Raw genomic sequence first — 15433 nt, 5'->3', positions numbered from 1 at the left:
AGGGAATTTTTTTTCTGATCTAAAAATATTTCAGTAGTTGCTGTTGAGGCATTTCCCTTGCCGACATGTTTCCAAGTGATAGGAAGCGACACATTTTTAGGCTTTCCTTAGCACAAAGCAGAAATTCTCATAGGCTGTTTCTTCCCTGCCTGCATCGCTGCTGAGACCGTTGTTGGTTTAGGATTTATTTTCTTCCAAGCTGTTTTTGAAGACAGTTGTGTTGCCCTCAGTTGCAGTGGTCATGGTTTTCAGTAGATGTCTTCTTCGCATCTGGAACTGGTGGAATTTTCCTTTAGGAATATAAAAGGTGGTGGAGGAGTTCAGCAGCCCTTGTTCAGCCTCGCTGGTTGGGAGGTTGCTGAAATGTTGCTTCCCCCCTCCAAGGACAAGTCCCAGTCTTATGTTTTAGTAGAGCACTTGCCTGTTTATTGCCGAGCGGGTGACAGAGCTGGGAGTCTTACAGCCAGTCAGCTCCATAGGACCGTTCACTGAGTGTTTTCAGAACGAGCCCCTGGTATTTGTGGCAGTGTGTTAAAGACACAAGGTGTTGGTGAAGATTACAGAATGAGCAGAGGTTGGAGTTCTTAGGCCAAGTGAACTGTTGTGGTACAACGCAAAGATACCCTGAGAGCCAGCAGTCTCCAGTTTCCGGATGTTTGTAGTCCTAACTCGCTGTATCTTGGTGTAGCAGTGGCAGTTTGCCCGGAGTCTTTGACATGAGAGAGCATCAACACGCCCATGCATCAGCAAACGTTGTGTCTGCCGGTGGCAGCCTGGGTCTCTGTCTCCTCCGTAGCCCTTCCTCCCACTTCCCTGGTGTCTGGATCTCAGCGTAGGGGGAGAGCCAGGACTGATCTTTGGGGGCTGTCCCTGGTCGGTGGAGCCACCACAGAAGTTGGTACTGCAGGTTCTGGAAGCCTTGTGCTGCGATTCAGCTTTCTGCGGGTGCTAACCCACCACGCGCAGCTCCTCTCCTCTGCTGCTGCTGGAGCTGCAAGGGGTAAGGAAGACAGCTGAGGACATCTTCAGTCCCTGCTGCTCCTGACTGTTGAATTTGCTGCCCCAGCTCTGGAAAGGGCAGATGGAAGCAGACACAGAGTGGGCCTGGCTTGTGCGGAGAATTGGCAGCGTGGGGTGAAGCTGGTGTGCAGATTGCCATGAGAACAGAAGTACCCGGTGGAAGGAGAAGCTTGTCTGGGTTTCCAGTCTGGCTCATCTCCTGGCTGCGTGAGCGCGCTGAGCTAGCGCGAATCGGCGTTTTTCTCTTGGTGCAGGGCTGTTTCTGCACTGCTTAGCTGCAGAACTTGGGGACAAGCAGGCCGATCTCTGGGCAGGCCAAGGCACGGGCAAAGCAGACACACACGTGCATCTCCCGCTGTCTTGGTGGCCTCGTTTTCCTCTGGTGCGACGTGGAAAATTGCATCACATTAATGGAGATGTGTTTTGTTTGGTGTTTAGATGGATCCTGAGTATCGGGTGAAAAAATTCTTGGCTCTTCTGAGAGAAGAAGGAACGTAAGTACTTGTATTTTAAAGCGTTGGTTAAAATTCTCTTCTCTGCTCAGAAACAAGCATCGCTTTGAGGGGGAACTGCAGTGTAGTGTTATGGCCCCTCCTGTGTTTACAGAACTGTGTATTGGGTCAGTTCTCCTCATGCTCCTATGCCAGTTGTTGTGGGAGGGGGGAGGTCCTGAAGACTTTGAGAATGTGCATGCCTGAATTCTCTGCTTTTCTTAATTTACCTGTGACTTCAAAATTTAAGTGAGATATCGGGTCACAATTTACCTGTCTTTAACTAAAATAAGTCAGAAGAGATTCTGCTAGAGTTAAAATCCAGCTGTTTATCTAAAATCTGGAACTTTTGGATTTCTTTTGTTTCTGCTGTCTGAGAGAAGGATGTCCTACTCTTTCCCCTGTAGGTATCACAGGGAGTAGTTGAGCCCAGTCTTGACAGTGGCATCTCCTAGAAAATGACTTTCTAATACATGTAGGGCAGTACCTGTGCTGGGGAAACTCACAACAGTGTCTATCCTGGCTCCATGTGAGTGGGTTCCAGTGTGTGGTTGATGCTTTTATACCTGTGCATGCTTTCTTGATGGATTTGGCTTCTTTTGCAAGAGTTCCTCCCCTAGACTGAAGGTGGACCAAGTGCAAGATCAACAGCTGGAGAAGTGACCAACCTGGAGAATATACACTGGGATCTTGACTCTTCTGTGTTCAACACACTGGACAAAGTGAAATGCTCCCCTATTTCCAAGAACCCGATGTGGAATCTGCATGTTTAGTGCAATACAGTATCTTTATTCTTCGTCTTTAATATACTGATGTCATGTGGAAGTGTCTTCTAGAACACTGTGCTTCTGTCTCTGTGCAGGCGAGGCTGCGTTCTCATTTGATTTTAGCATGGGGGAAGTGTCCTGTAAGTTTTGAAGCTAACGCTCACTTGTGTCCAGCATCCAGTTGCTACGCTAGGAGAGAAATCCTGACTTCTAATAAAACCTGACAGTCTGTGGTGAAGGCAAATTAAAGTACTGCTCTGTCTTACCCTGAGCTGATGAACGCTTCCTTGTTGTGTCATCCTGTGTCTCGCTGAACAGGAGCCAGGCTGATAGCCTACAGACAGTGCCCGCAAGAATTCAGCTCCAGAACAGGTGCTGATTACCCGCTTGCGTTTCTACCCAGGTATTTTGTGGCCTGAGGAGAGAGGCTGGTGAGTGGCATTAGGGACTGGAAGAAGGCAGGGAAGGATGTTGATCAGAGTAGAGGAAACTTCCAAATCCAGTATTTAAGGCATCAAAGCTTGTTGTGAATTCAACAGCAGTTTCAGAGATGCTGATTCCAGCCTGAAAGCCCTTCATGAGTGCAGTGTAGATGGCAGCTTTGGTGTTAGCCAGCCTCGTTACATCCCATTTCTGCCATGTTACCAAAGGTTGAAATTCCTCCTTAGAGAGAGAGAGGAAGCCAAGCTCTGGAGATGCACAAGATGTGTATTGCCATGTTTTTGCACTGAAATAAAGGAATGTATCAAACTTTGCTATGTGGTCTTTCCCCAATAGTCATCTCGAGTCGACGCTGGCTGCGTGAGGCTGCTCCCCTCTGGTTCTTTGGCTCCACACCTTTAATAAGGTTCATGGAACATACCTCAGTTTGGTGGGGCATGAAATCAAAGCCATTTATGAGATCTTAGTCAGTGTAGCTTCCTCGACTTGACCAGACACGCTGCTAAGGGCTAGCAGCTTGCACCCCAAGCGGTGTTCCCGGGGAAGGAGGGTGCTTCACGTTCCTTCAGGCCCAAAGGTGAAGGTACTGTAGTCCTTAGTGCAGACTTACAGCAGTCGGAATATTTTAGTCACTCCACTCTGGTTTCTTTTCCTTTGGCAGTGCTGTTGTGTTGTGATGACGTCGCGAGTCCCAGTGGTTATTATTCCCGCTCATTTTGTGTACGATCTTGTGAATTTATTCGTTCCTTTCTTTCCTCTGCTAGTCCTAATGACAGCAGCACCCATTAACTTATATTTCAGAGTAAATGATGTAAACCTTATTGTGTCTATGTCCAGAACTATATTGATGAATAAATATCTGGTTTAATTGCACATTCAATGGATTCAATAAAAAGCACAACTACTTGTGATGACCTGGGAGACATCTGTGTCTTTGGTGCTAGTCGAGCAGAGGTGTAGATGTCGAGTGCTGATGTGGCACGAGGACGGCAAAGCTACTCCCAGGCTGCTGAGAGCCAGAGGGATGCTCGGTTTGTACCCGAGCGTGGATGGACTGAATGTATCCCCAGCCTGGATAGCTTCACCATGGCTGGTCGTAAAGGAGTTGGCCGAGAAGACCTCTGGTCCAACCCCTTCTGGAGTTCTGGACCTTGCAGTGCCGCGGCAGCCCCAAAGGTGTACCCGTGTATGTGTGTGCGAGCCGGGTGTCCCGTACTTGGAGCAGGCCATGTTGGAAGACCAGGGCGAGCTGCTGGGCGTGACATATCCCACCCATTCCAGCCCATTCCGAGATCTCTTCCAACCTGTTCCAAGGTGTTTCCCGCAGGTGGCGGGGGAGGATGGCTCCTGGCAGCACCTTCCCACCGCGTTCTCTCTGTGCCACGCTGCCTGGGCAGGAGTGGCCGTACGGTGAGAACTGTGTTGCTTTAAACAGGGAGGGCCAATTTCTTCATCCCCTTCCTTACCTTATCGCTGCTTTTTCCTGAACCTGCCGGAAATGTGACTGTCTCTGAAATCGAGCTGGTAACCCCAGACGAATAAAGCGTTGGTGAAACGGAGCCAGGCACCGTGTGCGCACGGGCGGCGCGGGGCTCCGGGCCGCGCTCTGCACGGAGGCGGGTGGAATTGTTTGGTTATGAGCTGGGGAACAGTCAGTGTAGGAATATGGAATGACTTTATTTTTATTTTATTACCCTTCGGATAGGTATATTTGAGGCCAGTGCTGTGGAAAATTGTGTGCACTTACAAGCACCGTTAATGTGTGGGAGATGTTGCAGAAACACCCACAAAATTATCCATGGACAGGAGAAGACATTTTTACATGAGAAAATCTGGGTCTCGGCCTGTCCAAACCATCAAGAGGCGATTCAGTGACAGCCTGCGAGTGCCCTGGTGAGCGGAGAATACGAAGTCTACAGCCTGTTCTCATCCCGTAATCTCGAGTTGTATGCGCTGTGAGATTGTGCTCGAGAAATGAAAATCTTAGCGTTCAGCTGTGGAATCTCCCATACTGGCTACGTTTTACCGTCGTCGTCTTGCGTTCGGGTGACGGTCGCTGTGCAGAAGCAGCTGGGTGACGGGCCGCCGCTCCCGGGTTGTTCAGCGGGACGTAAAGGACCTTCAGAGGCAAACCACACAAGCTGGCACGTGCGCGTGTTTTGGTTTTTACCTTCTCTTTAATGACGTACCACAAAGAAATGCAAGTTGAAATATATTTTTCTCCAAATATATATATTTATATAATATATAATCTTAGTTAACTCAAGTATATACATTGTATAATAAATAATGCTTATAAAAAGAGAAATTTTCTGGATATAAAATAAAAAAAAAATCGACCTCTACAACTTTATACAAAACTTTGGATACAGCAGATTGGTGGAAATAGATCTTCCATTCAGTGCTAGAATACCTGGCTACAGTAAAATAATTACAAGGCAATAAATGTTCTATTTAATATTAAATACCTTTTCTGGATTACAAAAACAAACAAACAAAAAGGGGATTTTGTTTGAAGTCAGGAACTTGGAGTCTTTCCAGACACAGAATTTAATAGATACTTTTAAATAGAATGCGTTTCAGAAGACGGCTGATTTCTGGATCGGGGAGGTTTCGCAGAGCTCTCCTGTGACCTTCCGGTTGAGAGAGCTGGTGCTTCTCGGGCTGCGCGAGCGCAGGAGCTCGTCGTCACGCTCTGCAGAGGAGGGACCCAGGGTTGTGCCCTGATTCTCTCCAGCCACAGGTCGGAGTGACGGGGCCACGTTCTGGGCTCCTCCTGAGGGCTCTTTCACCCTTTTTATTGCTCTTCGCAGTGCTGTGGGCTGCTCTTTCCCGTGGGCAAAGTGGTGGGTGGAGCAGAAGACACAGCTTTACTGGTTTGGAGATATTTCTGTGTTAGATCACTGGTGCTTGAGAACTGATACTGGAACATGGTTATTGGTCCTCATCGTCTGGAGGAGCCCACCAGGACAGAGCTAATATTTATTTTTTTAATTTCAAGGGGCAATATGCCATGAAAACATGAGCCCAAAATGAGGAGGCATGTGGTCAAGGAGGGGGACGTGGCCTGGGGAGCAGGTGGAGGAACAGACGCTGGTTCTTCTGCACCGAGATGGGTCACGGGGTGCATGCGGCTGCACCCTGGGCCCAAGTCCCTGCTGATGGTCGGAGCCTCAGCTTGATGTGGAGCCCTCAGGAAGGAACTGCTGATAGCCCGAGAAATCCTATGGGAAGGAGAGGGTCTGCCTGGGGTTGTGCTGCCGGATAAAGGGCTCCCTTCCCCATCTGCCCTTGCCTTTTGTGCCGGATGAAGTGGTTTAACAAGTCTGTCAGATGGGGGAAGGCTGATGAGAAGGCTTGGGCAGAAAGTTCTTCTTGCCATGGCTTCGGTCTCCCCGTCCGTTACTGATGCTCAGAGCTGGTGTAGCAGCTCATGGCGTGGGTACTTGGTCCCCAGAGAGACGCTCTGAGCTCACTCTGGGATCTAAAGGTCATATTAGGGAATGCTAGTAAATAGGTGCATCAACTGGGTTGATCTGCCCAGATCCTTAAATACCTCTCGTGGGCAGCTGCAGGGCGAGGAGGCTGCTGGGGCAGTGACGCGTCCCCGTGTGAGAGCTGGCAGCCTCGCCACGTGTGCGCTGCTCTTCTCCTGGGCCGGATGCCAGGGGATTGGCTCGGGGCTCTGGTTCCTGCCGTCCTCCTCAGGGGGACCTCAGGAGATGATCTGGGGCTGCGGGGAGGGAGAGGGCGAAGGGGAGGTGAAAGCAGGGACTGGCTGTTGGGCTCTGTTGGCGCGCTCGGACGGGTTTGTTTCTCCAGCGTCGTCTCCTCGGAGCAGGAAGGAAGGAGCCTGGCTGGTGTGGGGAGCTGGCTCCTTCCTCCTCCTCACCACATCTGCTGACACCAGGGTGGCCGTGCCAACAGGCAGGGGAGCCTCTGTTTGCTCGGCTTTCGCTGTGTAAAATTCATTTCCACCTGAAACCCCCGTATTGGCATCTACACGGGCCAGACCTGCGGAGGAGGATGGAGCTGGAAGCTCTGTGCATGCCGTGTTAGCAGCACGCTGACTGCTGTGGCCGTGCCTCGCTTGGACCTCTGCTGTCCCTGCTGCTCCCCAGCGCGTCTGCCGTGGCAAACAGCCCGCGAGAAGTCAGCAGATCCGTGATCTAACGTGTCTGCAGCGCCAGGTCTAGCCTTGGGCCACCGTGCGTGGGTAAGATGGTGGGAGCAGTGCTGGTGCTGGCTGTGTGAGGGTGTGTGCCCTGACCAAGGGCATTAGGATTTCGTTATGCCATCCTCTGGAGTGTGAGGCCACCATGCAGGGGTTGGTCACAGGGCTGATGGACGCCTTGGCCCTGCTCTGGAGCAACCTCCCATCAGTCAGAGACGTACCTACGTTTACTTGCAGGTGTGGACGTCGTAGACGCGTATGCACTCCTGGCAGCTCACGTAGCAGCACCAGTGGAAGATGCAGTGACACTTCTCCTTCCTTTTCTCAGTCCTGGTGTTGTGGCCACGACCGCAGCACAGCAGGTCGCAGCCATCGATCCCGTGGGAGGTGACGTTGCACGTTCTGTCCCTCGTCCCAAACGAGCCCGTCTCTGGGTTGGGCTCGCAAAAATTGGGGGAGTTCTCATAGTAGACCAGATCCCGCTCCGTCGGTGGCTTGAAAAGAGCGTACTTGGCCCGAAGAGTTTCTACCCATCCCCGAGATTCCCGGTGCTTTTCAACCACCATCTCCGAGGCGCTGTCGTATTTGTCCTTCAGGTAGTCACCGATTGCCCGGAAATCAGGCTGGGCCCACCAGCAGGTCTTGACCTCGCAGCTTCCTGAGAGACCGTGGCACTTGCACTTCAGGTGCATGTGATCCAGGATGGTCTGGCCAGGGGAGAGAAAACAAGGTGGTCAGCGGCCGCTGATGATGCCCAGCATTTGCTTTCAATCATCTGCATTTGCTGTGTGGGTTTAAACATCTGATCTGAGCTTGCTCTGGAAACTGTGGGCTAGCTGTAAATGCATGGGAGCTCGGGTGTGGGGCAGAAGCATCACTAGATGAAGACGTTGGACTAGAAGAGCATGACTGAGATGGGCAGCTGCTCTAATCATCAATCCAATCCAACCTCATGTTATCCAATCTAATCTAATCCCAAGGTCCGATCCTTTCAACGGGGTCCTCCCTGTTGTGTGTGTGGGGACAGTCAGAGCCCAGAGGAGTTGAGGGCTGGGGGATGTCTCTGACACATGTGGATGTAGATGGACCCCCTTGTCCTAGCTTCACCAACAGCCCTTCATTTTATACCGTGAGTCCAACAATTTGCACTAGAAAGGAAATGAAATTGTGACTCTAAGGACATGACGCTCTCTCTTCCCGAGAAACCTCCTCTATGTGGAGCAAAATAATCACTGATTCTTGTTGGAATTATTAGAGATTTGGGGTTTTTTTCTGGCAAACTGTCAGTCGCTAACACAAGTTAGAAATTCAAGCTTCTGCCCTGCCACCTCTGCCTGCTGTGGTAGGGAAAAGCGGTGTCTAGTGTTTGCTTCAAGCACTGTTTGGAAGGTCTTGCTGCAAGACGGTTAAAGCGTGCTGGGTTTGCAGATGGCCTAGAGCAGGCAGTGGCCCGGAGACCTGCTGACAGCAAGAGTAGAATAGAATATTTCAGTTGGAAGGGACCTACAACGATCACCTAGTCCAGCAAATTGCTGGGTGGGACAAAGTTACAACTGGAGCACACAGGGAGGAGTAGCTTGGGAGGAAAGTCCCCTTCACTGTTGACCTGGGGTCTTGGGCAATTGGGTTGGATTTCCACATGCTACCTTGGGAGAGCTTTGCGCTGGAAGCAAGGTGTGTTTTAGCTCTTCTTAACCCTCACCTGTCTGTTTGGAGAGAGTGGAAACGCTGTGCCCTGGAAAATCATCCTAGAAAGCTGCTTGGGCTTTATCATGGCCCTGTTACACCACAGGGAGCCAAACTGGGCCTTCCATGCAAGCATGGACGACCACCTCTGGACTCGCCGAGCACTCACCGTCCTGCCGGCCTCGTTGTTGTGTCTGTTCATGGCTGAGCGGGCATCTGGCCGGTTCTCTCGAGCGTCTGCGAACTCCCGGGACACCAGCACGCCAAAGTCGGCATCTTCGCTGCATCCCCCCCATTTCCAGCCATCTCCTGGAGGTCCTTTGTGGTGGGAGTCACAGCCGCAGATGGTGGATGTGCCCTCAGCACAGGAGCGGGTTACAGCGAAGGCCACCCCTGCTGACGCGATGGCGTGGACGAAGGCAGACTCTCGCGTGGCTGGGAATAAAGAGAGTCCATGCGGTTATCAGTCAAGATGATGCTTTTGTTTTCCTTCCCAACCTCCTTCAGCATCATCTCATTAAAAAGCAAAAAATTATTTTATTCATTTTTCAGTGAGCTTTTTCTGAATCAGGTGCCACTGGCATCGCCTTTTGAAGCACGCAGGCAGGAGCAGTGGTAGGAGAGAAGCGCGACCCCAGCTCTGGGTATCAGAGGTGCAGCACTCCCCCCAGTCACAACGGGTGCAGGATTTGATCCAGCACGGCTGCCAATGGGTGCACAAAGCGTCAGTGAGAGCTGGAGGGGTCTCAGAAGAGAGTTACTGGAGTAATTCCTGGCCTGGAAACCCAGAGAGGGACTCCATGCCTGGAGTTAGTCCAAGGGGAGATGAAGAAGCTCATGTACGTGCTGAGATGGGGAAAGGTGCCGGCTGATACCGGACCGGCGATGGCAGGACAAAGCCTAAGAGCTGGTACCTAGAGTAAACTACACGTGACTTTACAGCAATGGAATAGAACCAGCCGAGGGTGTGAAGATAACCTGAAAGCTGCTCATTAATTGTGGAACAATCTTGACAGACAAAACTCAAGCTGCTTCTTTGACTCTATAACTATTGGCGTGCTCCACGTGCACAGTTGCAGTGAATGAATTTTGGCAGGCCCAAAGGAGCAACGCTGGAGGAAGTCCTGAGATCGTTGAACGCCGAAGAAAGGGTGAAATAAACTGCCCAGGATGCCCAGATGGACTGGGAGCTGTGAACAGGAGCGTGTGTGGATCCTCTGCGCTGAGAGAGAGGAAATGTTTCAGCAGAACAAAGATACCTGGGGGACAAAACAGAAGATCCACATGAAGATGAAGGTAGAATGGCTTTGGTGAACTGGAGCATCTCTGTCCTTCACCTCTTTCACCTGTGACCATGGCAGGGCAACTTTTAAGCCCTCTCCTTCCCTGGTTGTTCTGTGGGACGCTGACCTGGGCTTTGGACACCAGCAGGCAAAATGCACATGGGTATGGGGAAGCCACCAGCAGCCATGAAAAAGTTTATGTTGGCTGGATGTTACAGCCAGCTGACTCTGAGAAGGACAACAAGGCCAAGCAGGATGGGTGGGAAACCAGACCAGAACTGCCTGCTCTGCCTGGAGCCTCCAAGCTCACCCCAAGTGCTTGAAGGAGCTGCTGTTCTCCATCGTGGACCAAAACCTCTCCAGCAGCCCTGCACGCTGCAGCATGCACTGCCTTGAGCATCGTGGCCCTTCCTTGTTCAGTGACGGTTGCCATAAACACAAAGAACATCTTACTCAAGGTGGGTTGTTCTGATAGAAATGACCGAAGCCCAGTATTGAAGTGCAGCCCTGAGGCGGCAGCGTGGGTGGTTGTTCTGCCAAAGCAGCAGCTGGCATGGAGCCATCAAGACAGATTTTCTTGGCCTGGTACTACCAGGGGAAACTTCTGAGATACTAGAAGCACCAAATAACAACTCTCTGAGAAGACCTAGATGACCTAGACCTAGCTTTAGAGGATGCAGAAGGAGATGACTGTGTCCACCAAATATGGTGGCATTTTCCTACCATGAGGTCTGTGAGTTTAATGTCATGTTTTTGGGAGTCTTGCACTCTGTAAGTGGACAATATGCTACCAGATTGAAAGGGTAATTCCTGCGTTACGTATCTTGGTACATTAACCCTTCAGGAGGTCGTTGTGGAAGCTGTGACATGCGCTGAACTCAACTGGTCTTTTTGTGGTGCTCTGACTGATGGCTCTTCTGCTGGTTTGAAGGCAGGACAATGGCTGACTTCTTGGAATTTTCAACCCAGGTTAAAGCCCAGCCAATTTATATCCTTTGTTCACTGTTTACATTCACTTTCGTCTTGAACTAGCTTTTAGTGGCCCCTGTATTTATTTCCTGGTGCTTACAGAGAGCAAAACCTTCATTTTACTGTGCTCAAAGAGCCATATTTAATAAGTCATTCTATAAAATGTCCATTACACTCATCAGCCTGGCCGCCCATCTCTGCATCTGCTTCTGGATTTCATTCCTCTCTCCAGAAGGGCGAGGAGAAGCGAATGCTCACTTCCACCTGAGAACTGACTGGGGCTGAAGGAGAGCAAGTCTCACCACAGCTCAGAACCGCTCAGAGATACCTCCTGCGTTAGGACACGGTCTGGCAAGTCCCCAGTGTGTTTCGCTGCTCAGTGCAGTGAGAGAAGCTTTGGTCCCTGGACTTGGAGTCGGGGTTCTTCCAGTAGTGACTGGGCTGTTCAGGTACAGAGCTCTGCTCACAATGTTTTTAAAGCTTTCTTGGATATTTTTTTTATTTTTGTATTTTTTTGTAAAGCAGACACTGCTGTACTATTTTTACTCATTTTGAAATGAACAGGAGTTTGACTGTTGGCGTCAATAGGTTGGTAGCAAACACAGGCTTTTCCAAGCTCAAAGTAATATCTCAGTCAACTTTCTCCTTGGGGAGATGTCCCCATCTTTTGGTCCAGAGCCCCTCTGGTTGAACCGTGCTTCGTGCTGTGCCACAGTCTGCCTAAGTACAGCACCCTGCTGAATGACACCGGAGTGCTTTAACCCTCCGTGGCATCTGATAAAGATGGAGACTTCAGGTCTCTAAGTTCAGAGTAGATGTTGGAGTCAATCCGACCTCATGGCAGGAGACCAGGGAGGTGCTGAAGGCAGGTGGTCAGGGGTCGCGGTGTCTGGGGGACCACTGCTGGTGGACGGAGCCCTGGGTGCACTGCAGGAGGTGTTTCCAGCTGCCTGCTGGGTGTAGCTTGACCGAATGATCAAGATAATCATTACCAGATATGTGATGAAGCTAGAATTTTCTGCTGGCTCAGGCCAACAGTGACCTTGGAGACCATACCCTCCTTCCAGAGCAGGAGCCATAAACCATCTTCTCAGCTGCGCCATGCATCTCCCACCTGCTCTTGCCTCATGCCCGGGGCAGGTCTTTGCTGCACCAGGTCTTACTCCTTGGCCTGCAGTCTTCTCTCTGGAGGTGGGTTCTAGCTTTGAAAATCAGGCATCTCAAAGCGAGATAATTTCACCCCGTGCAGGCAGTCGAAAGAGGCAGCTCGTGGGTATGTGCCAGCTGCGGAAATGCACATCTGTCCTCTTCTGCGGCATGGAGAACTCGGATCTAGCTGTCAAACATGATCTTAGACCTGGGCTGCTCAGTCCTGTCTTTGCCAGTGGGACCACGCTGTGGTTTTCACTTTTGTTTAATTCAAACTCTTCACTCCCTGCCCTCCCCGCCTCCGTACGCCAGCAGAGATCCAGCCTCCACCTACCGAGGTTTTCCTTAGATATCGTTCACCAGCTGCTGACACGGGGACCACTGAGGGCTACGGGCCACCAGTTGAAGATCACTGCTCCAACGGGAGTGTTTCAGCCTGACAAAGGCTGTTTGGGTGGCCTGCGATCTGAAGTAGATCAGATTAGAGGAGCTGGCGAGCCCTTCTGGCCTCAGACCAGGACGGCTTCGGGGCAGAGGGGGAGGACACCAGCCGCTCTCCTTGCTGACCTGCCTTCGCTTTCCATCGCAGGGGTGCACGTGAAGAAGCGGTGGGCATGGGGCGGAGAGTGGCTGCGTGGTTTGTGAGTCTCCCTGTGCAGGGCGCCGACGCTGGGATGGGAGCGGAGCGGGGCTGGTGCTGCCGCGGCTGGGCAGGGGTGCGATGCCGGCCATCCCCGGGGCTGCACCCCTCTGGCAGCTGCCCCCAGCACCCCCCGCCTCGGCCCGCCGAGCTCTCCCCACGATGCCGGGGCAGCGGGGGGGAGCGCGAGCTGCAGACACAAACGCCTGGCCTTCAGCTTCTCGCCTGGGTCTGGGCGAGGAGCCGGGAGAATTTCCCAGAGATGAAATGCGGGAGCAGCGTTCCCAGAACCAGGGGAGGGGCTGGCGAGGGAGGATTAGAGCCGCCTTGACAGTGCACCACTGCGACTGTCTCCCAGCCGGGCCCGTTACCTGCTGGGACACTCAATTTGCCATTGTTCCCGCGGTGTCACACTGTATTACCAGCATAATGCAGAATGTTTCCGCCGGCCAGCGTACCCACGGCACAGAGCACTGGCATTCCCCAGGAGCACCTCGTAGCAACGGCGCAATGTTCCCCTGTCCTGCCGTCACCCTCCAATCCCGCCAGCCCGGCTGGGAAATCCCTATTGATGGCTGTCCCCAGCCCCCCGCCACCGGATCAGAATGGCTAAAGGGCGTGTGAATGCGGCAGCGATTTGAAACTGCGGCGCTGGGATGGTATCGCTCGCCCTGCCTCACAGTAGGGGAGGAAGCTTAGCTCTTTCTCATCGGTATAAGCTTATTTTTCTCTCTCCCTCTCTCCTTTCCCTCCCCCTCCCTTTAAGCTGTTGAGTTTATATCAAGACGGCCCCTGATCCCACACACCCCTGTTTAGATGCAAATGACTGCAAGTGTCATGGCTGAGAAAAGCCATGGGTTATCTTGGTGCGGGTCTGCCTTTTCACAGCTCGTGTCAGGGGCTTAGCCGAGCACACAAGGACCCCCAGAGCCAGCCCGGGCCCAGCTGCCTTTGCTGCACCTGGCCCCACTGCCGTCACGCTCCTCGCAGCCACGCACGGTGAGACGCTGCCCTGGCCGGCGCTGACGGCGAGGGGCTTGAGCCCAGTGGGGTCGAGGAGGACCTTTCTGGAGAGCCGGCGGCATCTTCCTGGAGAGGGAGAGCGAGCAAAGGGCAGCCGCGGGGCGAGGAGGCACGGGAAGAGCGGTTCCCCGTCGCTCAAGACGTGGGCAGATGGATGAGCTCGCTAAGGCTGCTGCCAAACTCACTCCTGCAGATCCAGTCCTGCCTGCGGCTCAGAGACCTCTTCTCCGTCCCAGGAGCTGGTCTCCAGGTGCCTGTGGGGTGTTCCTGCCTCTGCGCTCATGACCAGCCCCTGCTGAGCACCGTGCTGTAGCCAGAATCCCAGGCTTTGTCACGAATGCAGAGAACTTAATTGCTCGCCCTCCCAGAGCATCAGAAATCACCTGGCTGTTGGCACAGCCTCGGCTTTGGGGCAGGACTTGGCTGGAAGAGACATTGTCTTTTAATAAGAAATGACCTTATTTTAAAAAGAAAGAGGAGGGAGAAGACGGAGGGGGGGGAAAGCAGGTTTTTCCTCCCTGCTTGTCCCAGACTGCACACCTGCAGTATAAATCATCTCGGAGCATTTGCTTGTAAAAACATGATCCTACCCCTCATTCTGGGGTTGGTTTTGTTTGGTGTTTTTTGGGTTTTTTTTCATAGCTCAGGGTAGAAAAAAAGACTTACAAAGAAGAAACGTTGCATGAAGATCATCAGTGGCAAAAACCTCGTGAGTCTGAATTTCGAGCAGGGGACACGGAAGGAGATCGGGTCGGGTTAGGCAGAGCCTTCAGCCAGGGTGGGTGTTCAGCAGCCCCCGGTGGGAGCACATCGGCCCCCGGGGGTTTCGCTGTGCTATGTTTGCTGGTTTTTGCTTTGCTGCAAATTTGAAGCCAGGCAAGAGGCTGCAAAAGGAGAGATTCAAGCTGTACGGTGAAGCTGGGAAGCGAAGTGAGACGGGGGTGTGCTGGGGGGCAGTGGGAGGACCTGAGGGCAGGAATCCCTTGGGCTGTGCCACGGAGGGATGCCCCGTGCTGTCACCAGCCCTTGAAGCTTGGATGATGTGCCCAGAAGGAGCAACCAAGGAAGGCTCGAATGCGTGTGCTGTGAGGGTCTGCACAGCTGAACCACCGCCCACAGCTCTGTCATTTTCCCACACTGCATCGCTCCTCAGACTGAGCTCTGCTGGAGTGGAAGCAACAGTGATTAACATTTTTGCAGCTCCTTTAAGATGAAATTATCCTCAATTTCTTTTCAGGCTGTATTAGAAATGATTTTCCATGCTATTGTGGTGAGAACTACGGCTTTGAAGTGTTTTCCAGAACAGCTTCAATCTACCTAAGGGAGCAGTAGATGAGATTAACCTAAATGTTGCTCTTTGATACTTAGAGGTGACTTCATCCAGGTAGTTATCATAGCTTAAACACTGGCTATTTTGGGCTTAGTGTCTAATGCCTGTTGGCCTAACGCACAATGAGAACTGCAGTAGCGGTTGTCATCTTAGTTGGAGTCTTGCTATTAATTAATGATTCTGAGTTTGTGGGGCTACACCCCTCGGCGTGTCCTGGAAGCCAGCGAGAAGGGAGCACGGCAATAGCTGCCACAGACGCTCGGTGGGGCTCAGAACTCTTGGTTTCTGTTGCTGCCGCATCTGAGGGAGATGGGACAGCAGCCCGGGAGACGGCGAAGCTGTGAAGGCAGCGGAAGCGTCCAGCAGCCCCATCCACAGCCCCCTCGGCAGGGACGAGCAGCGTTGGTCCCCAGGTTCATCACAGCTAACGGGGTTTGTCAGGGCAGGACAAAAGCCTTCT

The 15433-nt window shown here is 52.2% G+C and overlaps 2 protein-coding genes across 3 annotated transcripts in view; one reads left to right on the top strand and one right to left on the bottom strand.

Moving 5' to 3' along the window:
• The window catches only part of NSF (N-ethylmaleimide sensitive factor, vesicle fusing ATPase), an 86681-nt gene extending 83048 nt beyond the window's left edge, over nt 1-3633 (top strand). Inside the window, exons 20-21 of one of the 2 annotated variants that reach the window (XM_075443850.1) lie at nt 1459-1514; nt 2118-3633. In XM_075443850.1, coding sequence (XP_075299965.1) covers nt 1459-1514; nt 2118-2136 — 75 coding nt within the window. In that variant the 3' untranslated portion in view covers nt 2137-3633. Of the gene's footprint in view, nt 1-1458; nt 1515-1918 lie in introns of both variants that reach the window. The other variant, XM_075443851.1, reaches the window with a different exon arrangement.
• Nucleotides 3634-7120: 3487 nt separating this feature from the next.
• WNT3 (Wnt family member 3) overlaps nt 7121-15433 on the bottom strand; it is a 49609-nt gene continuing 41296 nt past the window's right edge. The window contains exons 3-4 of the mRNA XM_009937621.2: nt 8749-9014; nt 7121-7600 (exon numbers count right to left, since the gene is read on the bottom strand). Of these exons, the coding sequence (XP_009935923.2) occupies nt 7121-7600; nt 8749-9014 (746 nt within the window). The remainder of the gene's footprint in view (nt 7601-8748; nt 9015-15433) is intronic.

This window comes from Opisthocomus hoazin, chromosome 26 (assembly GCF_030867145.1).
Source record: "Opisthocomus hoazin isolate bOpiHoa1 chromosome 26, bOpiHoa1.hap1, whole genome shotgun sequence".
Taxonomy (NCBI): Eukaryota; Metazoa; Chordata; class Aves; order Opisthocomiformes; family Opisthocomidae; genus Opisthocomus; species Opisthocomus hoazin.
Note: the sequence above shows the minus strand (reverse complement) of the source record. Positions and strands in the feature narration are given on the sequence as shown.